We start from the raw sequence: 20,989 nt of genomic DNA, 5'->3' as shown, positions 1-20,989 counted from the left end.
GTAATGTAATGTTGATATTGTTTGGGAGCCTTAAGTAGTGATTCATCTGAATACAGCTGAATAGCGCATCTTTTGCAGGAGTTTCCAGTTGAGGCACTGATGGTATGTCTGGAATCTCTCCACTCCCTCTGCACAGTGACTGCCAGAGCTCTCAAGATTTGAAGGACAAATAATTGTGCTCTGCACCCTTTTCTGTAACCTGGCAAATACAGTGCATCTATTGTGCCTGCTAAGGGATCCAGGCTTACAGTAGTGCATTTATTAACTGGGTTTCTATACTTCTGGGTTTTTTTTCCCCCAGAAATAGTCAAATTAAAGGAAAACTTTTTGTGCCATGTTATCTGTCTTTTTTTTTTTTCCTCTTTTTTTTTTTTCTTTTTCTATTTCAGAGTTAAAAGACAAATTGGACTTTTTTTGTCCAGCAAAATATTGCTGCCTTGGTGATGGTTTCATCCTGGGAATATCTTTTGTCTTCCCTGAGACCCCTGTCCTATGTTAAGTCTCCGCTCCCTTCCAGGTATCCTCATATTGCAGTGAAACTCTGATAGAAGAGGAATTAGGGGGAGACACAGCACTGGCATTCTCAGATATCCCTTCTTTAATGCAAAAAATGTTGGAGCTGGGAGAAGTAAATAGAAGAACAGTCTAACATTCCTTTATCACATTCCAAAAGGGAGGCTCAGACTGTAAACCATATGTTAAATAATTGCTATAAATGTTGACTAGGATTCCTTTCAATGTGAACCATTAGTCTGCACTGTGCCTCAATGAGTCTGCAGTGGTTACATACCTATCACTTACATAGCTTTTCAGGAGAATCATGGAAGCTTAAAATAGCACTGCCTGCTCTTGTGTGACTATGTCATTAAAGCTGAGCCGGTCAGCCCGGTCTGTGCTTCAAGCAAGGCAGTACAAGCACAGAGGTTTCCATTTGTTGATACACAGATTTGAGGAGGAAGAAATAATAAAAATCCTTGCACCAAAACATTCTCAATTTTGAAAGTCAGGTTTATTTATGAACTAATAGACAAGCAAGAAAAAGGTGACATGACTTGTCTGTTCTCACAAAATGTATTTCTGACTGTGACACTTCTCTGTGACACTTTGGAAATAAAGCCAGATAGATGGAATATATTTTCCTCTCAAAAGAGACAGGCCTTTAATTCCTGTGTGAAGACAGGCTTTCCTTGCACTGCTCCTTTGAAACAACCAAGCCTAATCAAGACTTTAGTTTCTGCATCAAGGTGCAAGGTGGCTTCAGGACACTGAAGAGTAGAAAACAAAAACCTGCATAACCCAGTTTATGTTTTAACTTCAGAGATGAGGAAAGGGACTCAGCTTCTGCTTGTGTCCTGCCCTGTCAACTGTAAATCCTTACACTTAGGTGTATCATCTTTGAAGAGCTTTAACTGGTGCCTTGGAGTGTTTATGGCAGCAGAAGACCTTCAGGCCAAGAGGCTGGTGCTCAGCAGGGTCTCTAGTCAGAGGAGGCCTGAGTGCAGAGAGAGGCTAACTGAGCTGGAAGGTCTTTTTCAGATGAGCCATGAGTGGAAGTGACTGGAGGGTTAGTGAGTGCAGAATCCCTTGGTGAATGTAGCTGTGTTAATGGAACTCAGACAGACTCTTTCTCAGGCCAGTATCTCCACTAGGCACGGGAAATGGGTGAAGCTTCAGAAAGCAGTGCTTTGTGCCATCCTGGCAATTGTTATCTTCTGGGAAACAAGTGCTCTGTTCACCTAATCTGACTCAGGCCATGCCCTGAACTGGACTGCTGAGTTGTTTCCTCTGCAGATCAGTGGTGTAAAAGCACCAGCTTCAACTTTGTCCCCACACTAGCAAAATGAGGGTATATTCTCAGATGAGCAACCTGTTAAGTAAATCCCATCTTCTGTATATAGCTGAATAAAGGGGTGTCTTCCTAGATGAGACAGCCAGTTTAATGTGATAGCAAATTCATCAAATAGCTGATATTATTTTCCATTAATAAATACCACTAAGGTATCCAACTTTACAGAGATTTAAAAACAACCGTGTGTGTTATTTTTAATGCCTCTTCAAACTAATCCGGGAATTCCTCCTATCACAATGCAGGAATCTTTTTACTGACCGTCTGTCAATGGCCTACATACGCCGCCAGGGGGAAGAATTTATCTGTCTTTCAGGTACCAGGCCTCCATTCTTTGAATCGTTTAAAAGTTGATACTAATTCTAGAAGAGAAATCCAGATGCTTTGGTTATAAAACAGTCTTGTGCAACCTGAAGTCTTCAGTAAGTTACAAATAAATTAAAGTAATTTTTGTGGTCTAGTACAGATTACAACCCTTCCCTGAAAGTATGTTTTTCTTTGGAAAATAAATAATCCCCTTCCCCTTATTTGTATAAAAACTAAGCCTGTGAAGGTGTCAGCGAAAGTCTTGCTGACTGTTATGGTATGGGAACTGACTTTCTGCATCGACAAAGCTGCAGGCTCCACCTCCATCTCTACTGCCAACAGCGTTTGGTTGAACTCTGAAAAACTGTCCACTTTTAGCTGATAATCTTTTCAGGAGGAAGTGTTGCCAGCACTACTTTGAGCACCAAGGTTTATGACTGACTTGAAATTTGCCTTTGTAGGGAGAGAGCTGGCATTGGCACCTTCTCTTACTCCTTCTAATCCCCAAAACTACATTTTTTTTTCTCCTCTTGCTCCTCCCCACCTGCAGAAGAGCTGGTTCTTGTGTGATTTACCAGGAAGCATAGAGGAAAATCTCTGTGACCCTAAGCTCACTAACAGCAACACACGTCTGCTTCAGGAAGGGCCTCAAAACGTTATCATCCAGCAATTTGTAGAAAAAGAGATCCTGTAGATTTTTATTCTCTTGATGAAAATCTTGCTATAGTTGCTGGGCTTAAGGGTATAGAATTTTTAAATATCAATGCAGAGGACATATTAAGAAACCCCATTAGCTGTGCTACTAGAATGAAACCTAAGACTTCACAATTGTCCTTTGCAGGATTGTTTTGATCCCTGTTCTACAGATCTTCCCAAAAGCATTTCCCATGGGTTATGCTGGCACTCCTTGCACTCTGCCTTTGTACACACACTGACAACATGGATGCAACCCTGCAGCTACTTGCCAGGTAGCATAGTATCATCTTAATTTTACTGATAAGAGTGACTTGTCTGAGGTCATAGTGGAAAAAAAAAATATCATCTTGATCTCATCATGATTCTCAGTGGAGTTCCCTCTGTCTGACAGTGTAAATCAAAGGCAAAAAAATTAAATCAGTGGAAAACTTTTCATCTGTTATCCCCACATTCCCTGTGCCTTTTGAGCTTATTTGATTGCCTTCCAGGGACATGGCTTTTAAGTTTAATTAGCATGCTATTACTCTTTCCTCTATCTGACACAGAAAAGCTAGAAGTAATTGCATATTGACTAACTGAAGCACTTACAGCAAGGCAGTGCATTCATCCAGTGGTGTGCCCACTGGTGTGTGCAACAACCTGGGGCTCACTGGGCTGTATGTGCAGGCTGTGACCTGTAGCATTAGCAGGCACTACACCCAAGGAGTTGCCACCTCCAGCAGCAATCATGAGACCTGAAAGCAAGGATGGCTCTCTTGCTTGTGTTGCAGAGCAAAGTTGCCTTGTCTGTGCTGCCTCTGCCTGCACCACTCACTGTGTACCATACACACATTTTGTTTATACATGTATGTATGAATTTATCTATGTGTTGTATGCATTTATAGGTGCGTAAATACATTTATCTGTACCGGGTCTGGCTGGGATGGAGTTAACTTGCTTATCAGCATTCCTTGTGATGCTGTGCTTTGTATTTGTGGTGTGTTGTTAACACACAGGTGTTTTGGCTCTGTGCTTGCTTGGCATGAAGGTTTTCTTTTTCCCACTCTACCCCCTTCAGCAGGCCATTCATAGAACAGTTTGAGTTGGAAGGGCCCTTAAGGATCACCTAGTTCTGACCCCCGCTGCCATGGTGTATATATTGTATGTATGAGCATATATGGGTCTAGAGGAGGGCCATAAAAACAATTTGGGGTCTGGAACATCTTTCTCATAAGGAGAGACTGCAGGAGGTGGGCCTCTTCAGTCTTGAAAAGACTGAGAGGGCATTTCATTAATCACTAAATAGCTCAAAGATGGGTGCCAAGAGGAGGGTGCCAGACACTTTTCAGTGGTGCCCAGTGAGAGGGTGAGGAGCAGTGGCCACAATCTAAAGCACAAGGTGTTCTACCTCAACATCAGGAAGAACTTCTTTGCACTAAGGGTGGCAGGGCCCTGGATAGGCTGCCCAGAGAGATCGTGGCTCTCCCTCTGGAGATGTTCCAAACCCACCTGGACATGTTCCTGAGTAACCTGCTCTAGGTGACCCTGCCTTGGCAGGGGGTTAGAATGGATAATTTCTATAGGTTCCTTCCAACCCTAATGATTCTGTGATATTAAGGTACATATGCTTATGTACAGTATGTATGTGTCTTTATACAAACGTATCTATATTTACACACACCTTCATACAGCCATAGCTGCAGACATCCGCACACGGTTCGTGTGCGCGCCGAGACACTCACACCTCCACTCCTGTGCTTCCACAGCCGCGTCTTCGGAATATATGCAGGCGTGTAAGTTCTGCACGCACACTGCCCCGTGTGTCCTGCACGGACAGCGTCTCCCCGTGCTCTGTGTGTAAGCTCAATCCCCGCTGTGCCGCCGGGCGCGTCCCCAGGGCAACGCGCGGGCCGGCGCTGGCCGCGGCCGCCGGCCGGGCCGGGCGCGGGCGGGCCGCCCTCGCTGCGGTGAGTCTGAGCGGCTACACGGCGTGCGCGCTGGGCCGGCATGGCCGGCCAGCTGAGCCGAGGCGTCATCAAGAGGATAATCCGCCAGGTGGGCCTGGAGTGCGCTGCCCAGGGACAGAGCCTCTCGGAAACCTTGGTGGCCTTCATGGTAAGCGCAAACGAAGGGCTGGCGGCAGCCGAGGCTTTCAGGGCTGACCCGAGCTTGGAAATACCTTCGTCTCCAATCGCGGCACTCAGTGACATCCAGTATTGGGTCCTAAAAACCTGAAAAAGTAGATTATACCCCTGAAATCTTATTGACTGTAATACTTCAAGAAGGCTGCAGGTGCCGAGTCCTGCAAACTCTGAACTCCAGCTTGGAGCTCTTTCTTCTGCAGGCAGATAAACCAGTGTTTTCTTTCAGAAGTGAAAAAGAGAAGTTTTGCCAAGTTTTACCAGGTTTTCTTCGCACTCTCATAAATGAACCTGTGATGCATAGATGAATGTTTAATGCAGCAGCTATATTTATTCTTCGATGTTCACCTCCTCCCTCTCTTGTGATAGATAATTTTGTTTGTTGCTCTGCTCTGACAGGGCCAGGTAGTATAAATGGGCTGAATATTTGAAGGAACAGGCTTTGATCCCATTTAAAGTGAAAATTTAATAGAATCAATCTCAGTATTGTCCTTGGTAGACACTATAAATATCCTAAAAACATTTTATATTTTGGCGTCTCTTAGGAGACATAGCATTGCTGCAGAATATAGTCTGAATGCACCTGCAAAGCTGTCTGAAGAAAGATGGACTAGATTCCTTCTTTATTGATGATCAGCTCTTGATAAACTTGTATATAAATGTGAATGCTTCACAGCAGTACTGTTAATAGGCTATTTTTTCCCCTAAAGGTGACACTTTAGAAAAAAGATTGGGCTCAAAAGCAGTATTAATCAAATAAGCAGGAAAATATTAATGAGTAAAAAAGTTCGTACAAGTGGCTGGCAAGACACCCAGCATGAACACCAATTGCAAACATGCACTTATTTTCCTGCATGTAGCAAACTATGGGGTTCCTTATTCAAATGGCAAGTGTTTATATTGATGCATATAACACCAACTAAGAAGTTTATAAACAACCATGATAGATTTTCAAAAAATGTTACTTAAGAAAATATTTTTCCAAATAATTTTAAAGGAGCTATATTTAAATATTTGTATCACAAAAATATTTTTTTCTTCATTTGTGTCTGAGAACTGAGATTGAAACTAGGAAGATGTGAAATTAAGTAATTTTGTTTAATTATCAAAGACTGAAATGGATAAAAAAGAATAGTAAAGAATTATTGAATGCATCTGAGATTTTTTAGAAAATAAAAATTGAGTTGCAAAGATGGTATTTTGTGACATAAATTAGTATCTTTCTTTTGGCAATCTCTAGGTGAAAGCTGTTGTTTTAGATCCAAGAAATGATTTTAATATGGATCGAATACTTACAGAAAACGATATGCAAGATCTTATCCAGGTAATTGTGACATGATGTTGAGAGTCACTACCTATCTAAGACTATAGCATTATTTTCTACCTGTTCCTATAACTAAAATGACATGAATACTTCCAAAATTTTAGTGCTGCTTTATTCTCATAGCTCTGTAGCTGAAGTATGGATTATATTTCCATAAATAAATGCCTTAGAGAAGCTTTATATGGAGAAAATGGTAGTGAGGGGGCTCTACAGCTGTTGTGAAACCTGTAGTAGATCACTATCAGTTCAGATGTTTCCCCAGAGATGAGAAAGAACTCACTTCTCTGACTCTCTTTTTAGCTCTGTGTTACCAGACTGCTTGACACAACAAACCCATCCCTAAGCACAATTAAGATGCAAGTTTACTTTGATATGAACTATGCAAGCCGAGGTAATTTCAAATATGTTTTCATTGAAGTTGATTCTGAGTTTATAATTTAAGAATGGTAATTACTGCAGTAAAGCAAACTAAAAATCCCAGGAGAAATTTGCTGTATAGGAGTCTGATATTTCAGTATGGATATAGTAGGGAAAAGTGTCCATTAGATTTGAGAGTACACTCTTCTCATGCTGATTTACTGAGTATGAGTATTAGGTTGCTTGAGGACAATTACACTTTCAGGTTCAGTGGTTAGCTGCCTTCAGCAAGAAAAGCTTGCACCTGCACCTGTGTGTCTGAAGGCACTCAGAAGTCAGTATTTTATCAATATCCCTACTTGGGAGATTTGAGTAATCTTGAACAATCAGTTACAGCTTCAGCTGAGTATATTTTTGTCTCATTGGTAGTAATTTCGTATAGTCTAAGAATGAGAATGTGAAAATAAAATGAGGTGAGGAAAATGCCTCTGCTGTAAATGTAATTCCTGATCTGAAAGGGACAGTGGAGGCTGGCTGGGAAATAGAAGACACAGAACAAGAATAGATGTGAAATAAACATTTCTGTGTGGGGAGATAATGAAAATTTCCTGTTTTCCTGTTAGCATGGATTAAACCCAAAAATTAGCAACACTGGAAGTTGCTCCTAAATCCTCTGAACTCTATAAGCTCAGTAACTCCAGTAAGTTTTTGAGATCTTGAGTAGTATTCAGATTTGAGAATGTAACTTCAGGTGTGTTTGAAATATGTGTGTAAGTTAGGTCCTCCTACAGTCATAGGAGTCCAGAGAGCCAGAAATTTGCTGTTTAATTTGGCCTGAACAGTTCTCAGGACTCTACTGACTGATGTTAATTATGCTAATTTTATTAATGTTTAACTCTGCTGTTTTTAATTCTAATTGTTTGGTACTATGAACATCTCTTCCACGTACCTGTGCTTCAGAAACCTTAAACTGGTGCTCTGACCTGCATCCTCTGTATAAACCAAATTTCAAAGGATTTAGATAGCACTTTCTAAGTTACCTTCTTTCCTAGATGAATTACTGAGTGAGCAGGCGCGTGTTCTGGAAGGAAAACTGGCTCCTATAGTTAGAGCCATCACAGAGAGTGGTCCACGTGTGCAAGAAGAAACGGAGAACGTGTGTCAAAACATCGTTACCTATGTGCTGCTGAGATCTGGCCTGGGATCCCCAACAGATATTGAGGCTGTCAGAGAGGTAACAGGTCAGTAAACTCCCAGCTGTCAAATTAGGCTTTTTTTCTTGAAAAAATAAAATTTCACCTTCTCTTTGCTGATATTTAGATACAAACATGGTAAACTGTGATGAATGCTTGCTATCCAAACTATCACTGCTCAGCTTTGAAATGTAAATTTCCCATATATTTCCTACTTTTTGCATTTGTTCAGGAGAGGCTATTTTTGCTTATTGATTTTCTTTTCCCTCATATTGAGGGTTTTCTCTGACTTTGTAACGCTAACAGCTGCCTTGCAGAGTGTATTCCCCCAGACAGAGATGATTACTTTCATCTCACTCAGTAAGAAGGACAAAGAACAGCAGCTGAAAGATCTTGCCATGATAGTGACAGGAATTCGTTTGTACAACAAGCAGTGCCAGAAAGGAGGGAGCGGCATTGATGACTGTAAGTAAACAACTGCGTTTGAGTTGGGTATTCCCAATTCATTCTTCCTGGACTTCTTCACTGGAACTGCTCCAATAATTTCCCATTTTAGGGAGTCATATTATTTTTAATGATATTTTACAAATTAAGAAACTGAGAATTGAAAATAGTGCGGATTCTCTCAGGAAACCCATGTCAGTTGTAGTAACAGAGTTGCACCTATGATAAAGCAAAGTTTTCTCACATTCCTTGACTTGACTGTTGTGGCAGCAGCTCTCTGGCCACAGAGAGCAGGCACAGACTTTCCCAGGGAAGGCTGTGAGAAGATCAGAGAAAACAATGAGAAACAATTCTTATCTCCACTTGTTGCACCTGCTGTTGTGCACATGTGGAATGTGTCATGAAGATTTGTTTACCAAAGAGTGATTTCTTAATTGGACACTGGATAGTGTTTGGATTGATTGACCAATTAGGCCAAAGCTGTATTGGAGTGGCTGTAAGGGTTACTGAGTTTCCTAATAAGTGTAGTACAATATAGTATAAGATGATATAATAAAGCAATTGATCAGCCTTCTGCAATCATGGAGTCAATGCTAATTATTCCCCAGCTGGGGGCCTGTGGTGACACACTGTGGTATTTCCACATTGTAATTCTAAATATTTGCAACAACCTGACTAGTGAGATAGGGTGGTTTAATCTGGTTTGCAAGTATTTGGAAATGCGTGAATATAAGAACAAAATGTAGAAATCAAAATTTCATTGGAAGACCATTATGCTCAAATATTGCACTTTTACCACGTGGTAATGATTTCATTAATTCCTTTTATACATATTTTGTATTTATTCTGTGTGACTAGTGCCAGGCATCCTGAGTGAAGCCATTCCGTCGGCTACACGGACTCTCGATGAACGTCTGAATTCCTGCCAGCTGCTAGCCCACCGCTACACAGCCCTGCTGGAATCCATGCAGGAAGAGCCCCAAAGGTTCTCCCGGCTTAGGCTTTTTAAATTGAAAGAAGCACTATTCAATGTGAGACAGTATGAAGCCTTCCTTTGCATCCTTCAGGTGAGATGTTATAGCCTGTGGACTTTTATTGCAGATGGAATGTCTTCAAGTTACCTACTTGCACAGGACAGAAATAGAAGAAAAAATATTCTGAAATAAATGAAATAAAATAAAATACATCTTTAGATAAAGAACCATAGATTGTTTAGGTTTGAAAATATCTTTAAAATCATTGAGCCAAACCATTAACTTATTAGCCTGGCACTGCCAAGTCCACCATTAAACAGTTGCTTGCATACTGATTCTCTGTCTCAAAAGGCATGAGAGAAAAAAATCTCCTTGATCAATCCATAAATCATCTCAGTTTTAGTCTGCAGACACCCCCAAAATATCTAGAGTCATCAAAAGTCTTTCACAAATACAATTTAAATTCTTGTTTTGTTAATTAAGAGCTTTTCATTTGTCTTTTGAGAAACTGCAGGTTTTTATTAGTCTTTCCTGTATAAGGCATTGAAAAAAAGTCTTTTTTTTTATTTTTTTTATTTCTTCATTGGGAAAATGTAGAGGATTTTCTATAAATATTGGTAGTTTATGTGTGACTGAAGTGCCAGAACACCTAAACATTTAAGAAAAAAATAAATGAAGAGGCCCAGGCATATACTTATTACTAAATACTTGATTTTTGGAGTGCAATATATCTTACCTGATGTTCTCTTTCCAGTCTAATGCAATTGGAAGTGCTCAAGAAGTTGAATCATTGGATGTTCAGTTTGAAGCAGCAATGATGGTATTGAAAAACACAGTGCAGGATAAGACTTCAATAGAGTCCAGAGAAGTTTTTGTAAGTATTATGAATGGAAAACCCATTAGTTCTTCAGTAGAAAACATTATTAAAGTAAGATACTTTGCTGGTGTGTTTTTGAATAGTTTATGTTTAGCAAGAAGCTCTATATTTTTTCTCTGATACAGTATCACCTATGATTTTTGAAGGGACAAATAAAAGACTAAAGTAAGAAGAAGGTAATGTACACAAAGGGAGCAAAGGAATTAAATGGTATTTTACTGTGTCTTGAGTTGTCATTATTTGTAGATTTCCTTTTTTGTGTGTGTATATATTCTTTCCTGTTCTTTGCAGAAACTGTAAGAACATAATGATTGCAGAAAACAGCACAATAGAGTATGATTCTTTAAAGTTATTAAAGTTATTATAGCAATCGCTGTACTTACAGTATGAGTCATTGATATAGTTTTTCTGAAGAAACTGGGTTTCTGTGATGGGGCTGTCAGCCTCTTTTCCCTTCCCAATAGCTTCTGAACCTGTTGGCAAGTTTCAGTCACATTTGTCAGAGTCCAAAGATATCAAAATATGTCATTTTGTGCAAGTTTTATGGGGGAAAAGAAGAGCAGCTAGAGACACACAATTAGAGCCTTACCAAGATCAGGTCTGAAATGGAGTTTGCTCTCTGGCCAGTGAGCAGCCACTGAAGGATTGATATTCTGTACTGTTGCACCCTTGGTTGGGAATGACAGGACATGGGAAAGAGGTATTAGGGGAAGGGGATGATCAGTGCTGTGATCTACAGGTATTATGAGAGAGGCTGCTTAAAGACCCTGTGAAAACCTGGGATTATTATGCTGGCATGTTATAAAGGAAACAGGAGAGAAATATGCTAGAAACCAGCTTTATTTAATTTGCTTTTCTTGTAAGAACTTGTAATATTGTGTGATTTGATTATCATTCCAATTCCTTGTGGTTAGCTGCTGCACCAGCATACAGTTTCATACATATTTTAGGCTATTTTTCAACATTCTAAGCTAATTATTAGAAAGCAAAATAAAGTCTACTGTGGAGGAAGAGGAAGATCATGACCCCCACCTACTCAGAGTATTTTTTACACTTCCCATAAGAGCATCCAAGCTGGAAACTCATGGGAATGGCACTTTAACTAAGTGATCCAAGCTTCAATTTATGTATGCTTTTGATTTTACAAACCAAATGTTCTCATTTGGAGATCATTTTCCCCTTTTGTCCAGGTACTTAAAGCAGTTTTTCCTCTTCTATATCTTTATGGGGCTTGGGTGACAGATGTACCTTACTTTTTCCCTAAAAGCTGTCTGTTGTTGTTTGCTGCCTTCCTGGAATTTTTTTTCTCTTCTGGCTGGTTAATTGTTTTGTCTTCTCTGCCAAAGACAGAATATATAATGCCTTTTGATTTCAGATCCTTTTCAGGTAGAGATTGTTCTATTAACACATCATTTAAACAACTTTTCTTGTCTTTGGCTTGTTGCTGACAAGCTGGATCCTCTACAGAGGTAGAGAAGCAGGGCATTCTGTCTTTTAAAAAGCATAGGATAAGGCTAGATTTGTAGTAAACATTTGTTTTAGGAAAAATAGTACATTTCATTAATATTCTTTGTTTATTCTATTAAGAATGTTTTTGATCTTCCTTTAGTTTCTTCTCTTTTTGTAACCATAACATTTCCACAGCATTAGCAATGCTGATGAATTCCAGAGCTGGCTCTGTTGACTGCTCTTATGATAATGTTAACATGCATAAAATGTGTGGTTAAGTGTACATTTCAGATTGGTTGAATCTCTCTTCCTGTAAATACTCTCTGTGTGTTTAGATGTAACAGGGCACATTTTATGTCACTGTCATTGAAAACAGCATTTAAACTTAAAGCTTATAGGCTGCTTCTTTATGTGCCTACACCTGTATGCCAATCGCATGAAGGGAGCCTCCAGTTTTGCCTTGAACCCTGGACCACTCTGAAGAGGCCTGCACCCCTTCCATTTGACACACATGATGGCCTGGGGGCTGTGGCACCAACTCACTCTGGAAGCAGGGCAGACAAAATAACAAAACCTGATAGTTTGTATATAGGTGTGGTTTTACCTACTTTGGTAATTAATCAGGTGTGTTGCTTCTGGTCCTTACTTCTGTACGCCATATTTTCAGTTATAAAAGTGTATTGTCAGTGAAGTGCTAAATTCAAAGCATGGTGAGAGAGTACATTTATTTGAGAAAGGCTCTGGAGTAAAATATAGAAAAGTACAGCTCTTGCCTGTGGGTTGACATGATGGATATACTTGCTTTAGGCATATGTGACGGAAGCTCCTCTTACAGTGTCCCTGAGTTCCCCTGGAATTTCTGGTTGCTGAAGGCCTTGGAGATCAGCCCTGCATTGTTCATAGCTGAGATTGTTGTGCACAGTGCTTGGGTTACACCATAGATATAAAACAAATCTACATTTCAGATAATTTTCTTTATGTTCTAGCCTCTGTTTATGGAACTTTCCAAGCTTTGGACTGGCTTCCAGGATGAAATGCTACTGCTAAACTTCCTCACAAATATGGCTGACAATCTGCAACAATTCTTGGAAATCCACTCACAGCTTTTTCCAGAGGAAATGCTAACATCTCTTCTGGAAGGAGTGACTGTGAAAAGTGATGTGGAAAGGATAAAAGAAACCATGGGTATGGAAAGTTGAAACTTTTTGGTTTTCCTTAATTTTCCAAGATTTTGTAGTTTGAATTTTCTTTACAATAGATCTTTTACAGAAGGTGCTATATATTGATTTTTTTAATACTCAGAATTTGCACAGTAAATTAAAATAAGCCTTGTAGGTTATAGATTTACATTTTCATGTAGTGTAGCTTGTGATTCTATCTTTACATATAAAATTAAAATAAAACTTCTAGATACAAGTATACCTTACAAAAATGGCAGAATGATCAGAAAATATTATAATTTTTTGTGAAAGTTTTTATGTGTATTTATGTCTTTTTATACCTTTCAGAACTTTGGAAATTGAGGGGTAGGTTGTTAACAATTTAACAGGGCTTCGTTTACCAGCAGAGTTTTTTTTGTAAGATGGTATCCCTAGGAACCAAGTTTTATGCCAGGGAGTTTGTAATGCATGTGAGGGTGAAAACAAAATCAAATAATAAAATATTATCTTCTTCTTGTTGTCCCTGTTGGCTTTTCTTCTCTCGTGTTTTCAAAGAAAACTAATGCTACTAAAAAAGATTCTTGCAGGACTGATTTTCAGTAGGTTCTCTTTTAAGTCAGGACTAAAGTTTGGCTTTTGCGATCTGGGCACTGCAGGTCATCCTGTGAAAACCAGAGTTATCTGATCATCCTGTAATATTATTAGCTTTTAGTAATCTGATATTTTAATATTGAAATCCTTCCTGTTTTATCTTTTCTTAGGAACCAGAGTGAATGTTTCTGATTTCAGGAACCAAGAATGGCTTTTTCCAGAGACAACTGATAATTTTGATCAGTTGCTGATCCAGTACCATGGTTTTTGTGCACATTCTATTGCCGTGAAAGGTATTACCCTACCAGGTATGCTTTGTGGTTAGGTATTTTCCATACTGTATGTTTACACTGTATGTTTAGACAAGGATTAAGAAAAATGTTAAGGCATTCTGAATGCATCCTCTTATATCCAAACTGGAATACTGTTTATCTAGATTTGTAATTTTCACCCCAGGTAACTTATTTCCCTTGTTAAAGTATCTTTTTTTAAATACACAAATAAACTGCCCTTAGAAGGCTTGAAGAGGAAGCAGAGGAGAAACAAGATGGGATGGATAAATGTTTCTTCCTGCTCTGTGTGTGTCTGTATAACATACACTGCAGCTGAATACAGGTTTGATTACTGTTCGTGTGCTGTAATGCAGGCATAGGGAAATGGCCATTCCTTCTATTTTGTGCATCCATATATAGTAAATATAGCCATTCATATGTATTTTTAAATAGCCAACCTCATATGTATTTTTAAATAGTCATGATGAAGTACTAAAAAGCTTTTGGTCTCTGTAGGCTCATTTGTCTTGAAAGTTAGCCTTATTTCAGCTATTCTAGTTCATGTTTTCCATCTCTCTATACTTTCTAGAACCTGTCCATACAGAATTTTTTTAAGCCTATGGGAGTTTGAGAGGAAAATACAGCCATTTACTTGTCAGTGTTAAAGAACAGATATTTTATTGGCAATGTAATTTACTTACACTTACTTAGTATTTCACATGAGAACAGCTGTCCTTAGTTGGATTGAAGGTCTCTCTAGCCCTGTATCTGATTATTGCACATGGACAATCATGTACAATTTAAAATTACGAGAATTCAAATCAGAGTGATCTTTCCTTAATTATATCCCTTCTTGTTCTAGCAGTTGGTGGTTATGGGATTTCCTCTGATTAATGTTGAGTCTGTAACATTCTGTTGAATAATCCTTCAAAGAAATTTTTTGTTCATCTAATTGATTTTGGAATCTATCTAGAGTTTGACATGGGATGTTCTTATTCTCAAGAGCCCCACAATTATTATTATATATGCTATGAAAAGGTACCTCTTTTTGAGATGGTTTTAAGCTCTGGCTTGATAATTTCAATAAAGACTTGATAGTCCTTCTGTTAGGAAAATTACTAAATAGTAATTTTATGTGGCACACAATTCACGGTTTTACAAAAAAAGAAATATTATTTCTTTTTTTTCTTTTTAATGCTGAGGAGGCTAACCCCTCCTTCTATGAAAGGTATCACAAGCCTTTGATCACTCCTAGCTTCCTTTTATTTGCTGTGTTGGAACAAAGTGTATTATTACAAATGTAGCCTACAGGTTGTTATAATATTGGTTTTCTTCTCTTCCTCTGGTTGCATACTAATAATTCCTTTTTTGACTGAGTATTTTCAAGGCACTGTCTCTGATGATTCTAGTCTTCCCTGGGAAAAGACATTTAAGCACAACCTGCCACTGTCCTTGAAATCAGTCTGTGTTTTCCTATATAATTTATTTGGCCTTTATTTACACTTTATTTTCTCTGTTAATTTGTTGTTCAGCTTCCCAGCTGCTTTATCTGCTTCTTCAGTTCATCTCAGTGTTATGCTCTTTGGTATAAATGCACTACTGTTCTGCAATCAGGTATTTGCTGGAGATTTTAAGTGAAACATTTTAGAGTAGAAACTAGTTTCTTATGCCTTTGCTGTATGTGTTTTATCTGTTGTTTTTCTGAGACATGCACCTAAGGCATGCTGGATGTGAACTGATAAAAAGCAGTTTTAGTGACCTAACAAAATAGAGTTTTCTGTATTTAAAAAAAGCTTGCTTTCAAGGGTTTATACTGAGTTCAGAAATGAAGGAAGTGAAAATAACTTGAGGGAACACAGAATCTTGATTACAAATGTCTTTTGTATTGGATATTATACTGTTCACTATTTTAATTTGTGGTGTTAATTTTGGGTTGGTTTTTCTCCTAATTTTTAGGAAATCCTGCTATTGGAATTTTGAAGCACAATGGGAAATACTATGTTTTCAGTTCAAACGAAGCTGCATACATCTTTGCTCAAGATCCAGATAAGTTCATTCAGTTGAATGTAGAAAAAGCAAAAGAATATGCAGAACTAATTCAACTGCTTGAGCTCCATCATCATTTTGAATACCTTGTCCCGCGTGCACAGGTACACACTGCCCATGCCTCTTGCTAAACAGCTGCTGGGTCACTGGTTGGTCTGTCCTTTCTAAAAGAAAACATATGATACCTATCTTTAGGAAAGAAGTAAAATCCTCTGCCTATCTGAAGGTCCATCTTTTCCAGGTCTTCAGAGCATTGAAGAAATGTTTCTACTTAGTGTCATTCTCACCTTATCTACTCATAGGAGAATATGTAAATCCAAGGCATTCTGGCAGTGATAAAAGCTGCTAGTCCATAGCCTAAGCAGGTCTTGTGTCTGGTGTTTCTTTTCCTCATTTTTGCAAAAGTAGCTTAAAGGACCAGTAAATAACTTGATATCTAACATATCTTCTGTTGCATTTAAGTGGAGCTTTAGCTCAGCAGTCCATCCATGTGTGCTGGATGAGGGTGTAGTTGTATCTGGGGACAGGAGTTATGGAACATATTAAAAAATAAAAGGAGAGTCATCAATAATGAATGTGAAGTGTTATTATGTGAAATCCAGAGACTTGATTTGGATTTATAGACAACATTCTCTGTGATCGACTTGTGAATTTTAGATTCCTAGCAGTGGAAAAAATGTAGTTTTGAACTGGCCCTTGGTTTCAAATATAGTTTATATCCCAGCTATAGCAGAGATGTGTGCACTTCTCCCAGTTATGATTTGTGATTTTTAGTCCATTTGTGAAGACAAACTGAGGTGCCTGCATTATAAAATACTGCTGGTGATGGGACCCATTTTTCTAAAATCCAACAATTAAGCAATTGGTAGGTAGAAAGGAGCTTGCAGCTCAGCTGTGGCCTCTGCCTCATAAGTTTTCTGTCAGAAATTAAATTCATCAGGTACTTAATGTTTTCCTTTTAGTGGGGTCATGGACAGCAAAAATACTGTTGAATGTAAAAATCATTATCCACTTGTGGTTTGCAGGTCTCTATTTGCTTTTAAAAAGTAGCATACACATATGCTATTTCTGTGTATTCTTCTTAATGCCTTGCTTGGCTTTGGTTGTTTCTTTTTATCCAGGCCAGAAAGGCAAGCAAAAGTTCGATGAAACCACCCCCAAAATGTGAGAGTGGTACTCAAACTGATACTCATATCTTGCCTCCAACTATTGTGACATCCTATGAATGGAATGAATGGGAACTGAGAAGAAAAGCTATAAAATTGGTTTGTACTGTTATTACCAGACTTTCATTGTTGGATATAACAAATTTATGAATAAATTATTCTTAACTTTTGTTCCTTGAAACATAAATATAAGCTTTTATTCAAAGACATATACTTCATTACAACTGGCTCAATTTTTTTCTGGATACTCTCTCTCCTTACTTTTAGACTTCTTCTCTCACTTCTTACATATGTTTCCCTGTTTTTTGAGCAGTTCTTCCACTGCTTTGTCTATTCATTTCAAATTTTTTGGTTGCCTTCTTTATGTAATAAGAGTTTGTTGTTTTGAACTGAATTGCATTGAATATTAAGGTTGTTCTACATTCAAATCAATTTAATGGGTGGAAGATACTACTGTATAATTTCTTTGTGAAAAAAAGCCAGAGCAAATGTTTGTCATACTATCAGGATTTTCTGATGGATTGGAAATCACAGTCTGTCCATAGAAGGTTGACCACATTTTAAATTAACAGTAAATATGTCAGAAGCTTCTTTCTAGGGTTTGCCAGCACATGCAGTTGTCAGGTATAGCACCTGATTTTCAGAATTCAGAAATGAACAACTTGTGAGTACAGAGAATATTGCAGTTAACAATATCAACTGAACATATCTAAAGGGTTTTTTTTTTCCTCTGTGAACAGATGCACTGTGGAGGCTTGTGATCTACTGGGCAGCCTATTTCCTTTGTTTTCATTTTTGCCATGAAATCTCTAACATTATGAAAGGAAACCAAAATTTTGGACTGAGGAGTCTTGCCAGTGTCGCTAGCTCATAAAGGATTCTAAGAAATAGTTGTTACTGAGGTATATAAAAAAGCCAATTAGGTTTACAAGAAACTTAGCTAAAAGCCTCTTTTGCTTTTGTAAAGGACAAAACTACATAAATAAACATAAGATGTGGTCAGTGTCTCTTCAGCATAAGCAAAAATGGATATTTTCCAATATCTGGTCATGAAGACCATTCACAAACAAATTTGTAGCTCATTAGTTTGAAATATTTAGAGAATGTATTTTAAAGTACTAAGGGTGTTTTAGCCTCAGCTGTCCAAATATGAGATTAGTGATGTAGAGCTGAAAGAAAAAATCCAGATGCATACAAAAGTGCTTTGACTACGCTAATTTGCAATATGGAGGTGATAAAACATTTAGTAACAATGTGATAAATTAACAGAAATAGTTTACCAGTGCATCAATGAATTTGATACTTCAGGGAAGCATGAGACAAACTTGTGGGTTTTGTTAGAGGAAAGAGCTCACGTGCCTTTGGGGTTTTTTTGTGTTTTTCATACTTGGCCAAAAAACTTCTAGTGGTATGAAATGTTAAGCTATTACTTTGTTAGAAAACCTATATGCTATTAGAAGTAAAATTTTTAGCTCACATTTGTTTCTCTGTGCAAGCACAGTTCCTTGTAATTGCACACATTCAGTCATTAAAACCTCAGAAAAAAAAAAATATATTGTCTTTCTTCCCATGCCATCTCCTCTCTAAGTTCCTTACTGTTCTTTGTTGGATTCTGCTTGATGACTCTGCATGTAAGGTTCAGTTATAGATTAAGGTACCAAAATGTGCCTACATTTAGGTGCTTCACCTTCCATTCCAGCAGAGAGAGGCACCTCAGTGGTGGGGGCTGGAGAATATTTTAACTTGCTCTGATACAACATTTAGGACATTTGGCCAGCTGTATCACTCTCCAGCTTCCACCGACTCCAGTCTTCACTGACTGGACTGGACTCCAGGGACTTTCTCACTTACATGAAAGGGTCTGAATTCCAGCACATGAGACTGTATTTTGAGGAGAACATTATATTATAATTTATAGTGTTTTACATTGTTGCTGACATAGAAGACTCCATGGAATAAGGAAAACCATTTTTGTTTCAAGTGCTGGCTTTGGAATATTAACACTTTGTGAGAAGTAGTTTTGTTTGTGTACCTATGACAATTTCTGTGAATAACCAGCTTTAATCATAAATTACCCTTTTGCTCCTTATGAAGGGGTTAGTAATGTGGTGTAAGAAGGCATTTTTAAACTTTTATCTGATACTTTGTGACATCAACCCCTAAACCTCATAACTTTTGGCAGAAACCAAAGACTGGAAGCACTTACCATGAAAACATTTTATTCTAACAAAACAACAGTGAAGCATTTAACAAAATTTGAAGGACAATGACCAGTGGTATGAAATTATTAAAAGACTAATTTAAAATTGGGTGGGGTACCTAAAGCGCTGTTCACACATCCTGTTAGATCAGGATTTGCCAAATCACAGTCACAACTGTGTATTTTCAAGAGGGTAAGGTGGGCCATGTTCCAGGTTTGTAAAGCTCACGGATGTAACACAGACAAACACTCCTGAGTATATACTGGAGTTAAAATGTTCAAACAAAATTTTTGCTTAATCTGATTCTTTTTGTGTCTTTAGGCCAACTTGCGCCGCAAGTTAACTCATGCCATGCAGACTGATCTCAGCCACATGAGAAGAGAGAACTTCACCCAAGTGTACTTGCCAAAAGATGTTGGCACCCAGACTAAGTGTGACAACTCAAGCAATGTACCCAAACCCCAGGTTTTCTTGAAAGGTCTCCGAGGAGGATCATCTCCCACTACTCATATGGTCACAGTAGACTTAACAAGACCACTGGATGAAACCTGAGTGAAAATGAGAAACCTGAAGACACATCTTGAATGTGCATATAAAAATCCCTGAATACATCTGAATTTAGACACTAAAGACTTTGCTGTGTTTGTTGATTCCAGGAACAGTTGGTCTGTTTCATTTATCTTATCTGTTGGGACTGCTGACTGGCATTAAGTGACAGAAGTGATAAGCCTGAAGCACAGATTTTAAATAGGAATTTAGAATCAAGTTGTTCCCGAGGACTTTCACTTCCAACATTTAAATATGTAGCATTCTGGGATTTTACTTTAGTTTGAATGCAATAATTGCTTGTTGAAATACTGTCTTTAAATGAAAAACCTTACCCCAGGAGACTCACTCAAAGGTCACAGCTCCAGCCTTAGAGCAGAATTGTCAAGAAGGCAAAACCAACAAAATTAAACCACTCTGGGTCCTTGGGCCTGTCCGTTTGTGCTGCTGTTAACCCAACCCAATGAGTGTAGATCAAGGCTGGGAGGTTGAGAAGAGGGCATCTGTCTTGGGTGGTTCTGGCACCCTTTTATGTCTCTAGCAATTTATTGGTTAAACAGTGTACTGGTGAGCACGCTGCAAACCATAGGAACTTGACTTCAGGGGACCTTTTTGAAAGCTCTGTTTTGCTTGTGTTTGAAAACCTACAGCACAACAGAGAAAAAGTTATTAGCTTTATGTCCTTGTGGCGAAGAAATGTGTGCCAGGTCTGATCAATGCAACTGCAGATGGTATTTCTGTTTGTGAAATCCTGAATTATTTTAGCCTCAGGATGAAACATCTTCTCAAATGGAAATGGGGTACCTTAAAACAGATTCTTTTGATGACAATAAAGACTTCCTCGAGCTGCTATCTTCACAATGTCCAGATGCATGTGATTGCATAGGGTGTGCTAAGGTTTCTAAATCTCTTTTTTTTGTGTGTACATTGTGATGCAGTGTGGTTTCCTGGCTGTAGCTAGGTAAGCTTGTGACAATGAAGCTTGAAGATTCAAGCTACTGAGTGACTTTTCTGTGGCATTGTACAGGATAGCATTCTTTTGTTGTTTTTCAAGGTATCTGGCTTCACTTTTTCAAGTTACACAACATGGACAAATCACTAAAGCATTATTAGAAAAACCCAAAGGAGCGTGAGAGGAGCACTAAGCAAGAACTTCGTTTTTGACTATGTGATTTTCTCTTTTGGGAAAATAAACTAATCAATAACAGCTAGATGTGCTGCTCCTCCATGTTTTTAAATTACGAGTGGGCACCAATTATTAGATTTATTAATTAAAGTATCAGTGCGATTACTAGCTGCATCTCTTTTTTTTTACCCAGAAAAAAATACCGTGTTGCTCCTTTATTATTGCTGTGATCTCTCTATATTGTCATAATTTGCTTTTAGGCTTTTATGTTATAGTTCTTACCAACAAACTGGTA

General features: G+C 38.4%; 1 protein-coding gene across 1 annotated transcript; it reads left to right on the top strand.

Annotated features, from left to right (window-relative positions):
* The first annotated feature begins 4,797 nt into the window (after positions 1-4,797).
* On the top strand, positions 4,798-19,652 carry CFAP206 (cilia and flagella associated protein 206). Its single transcript, XM_021545812.3, has 12 exons — positions 4,798-4,942; positions 6,209-6,292; positions 6,593-6,683; positions 7,702-7,890; positions 8,149-8,307; positions 9,145-9,353; positions 10,015-10,134; positions 12,573-12,771; positions 13,508-13,645; positions 15,566-15,759; positions 16,777-16,920; positions 19,344-19,652. Exons 1-12 carry the CDS (start codon positions 4,835-4,837, stop codon positions 19,572-19,574), a joined length of 1,866 nt encoding a protein of 621 aa, XP_021401487.2. The 5' UTR covers positions 4,798-4,834; the 3' UTR covers positions 19,575-19,652.
* The last annotated feature ends 1,337 nt before the right edge of the window (positions 19,653-20,989 follow it).

The sequence above is a fragment of the Lonchura striata genome, chromosome 3 (genome assembly GCF_046129695.1).
Source record: "Lonchura striata isolate bLonStr1 chromosome 3, bLonStr1.mat, whole genome shotgun sequence".
Taxonomy (NCBI): domain Eukaryota; kingdom Metazoa; phylum Chordata; class Aves; order Passeriformes; family Estrildidae; genus Lonchura; species Lonchura striata.
The sequence above is the reverse complement of the archived record's forward strand: the minus strand, read 5'-3'. Positions and strand labels throughout refer to the sequence as shown.

Coding starts and splice junctions, on each gene's coding strand:
- CFAP206 (XM_021545812.3), top strand. CDS start 4,835: ATGGCCGGCCAGCTGAGCCGAGGCGTCATCAAGAGGATAATCCGCCAG. Junction 4,943..6,208: donor AAACCTTGGTGGCCTTCATG/GTAAGCGCAAAC, acceptor GGCAATCTCTAG/GTGAAAGCTGTTGTTTTAGA. Junction 13,646..15,565: donor GAAAGGTATTACCCTACCAG/GTATGCTTTGTG, acceptor CCTAATTTTTAG/GAAATCCTGCTATTGGAATT.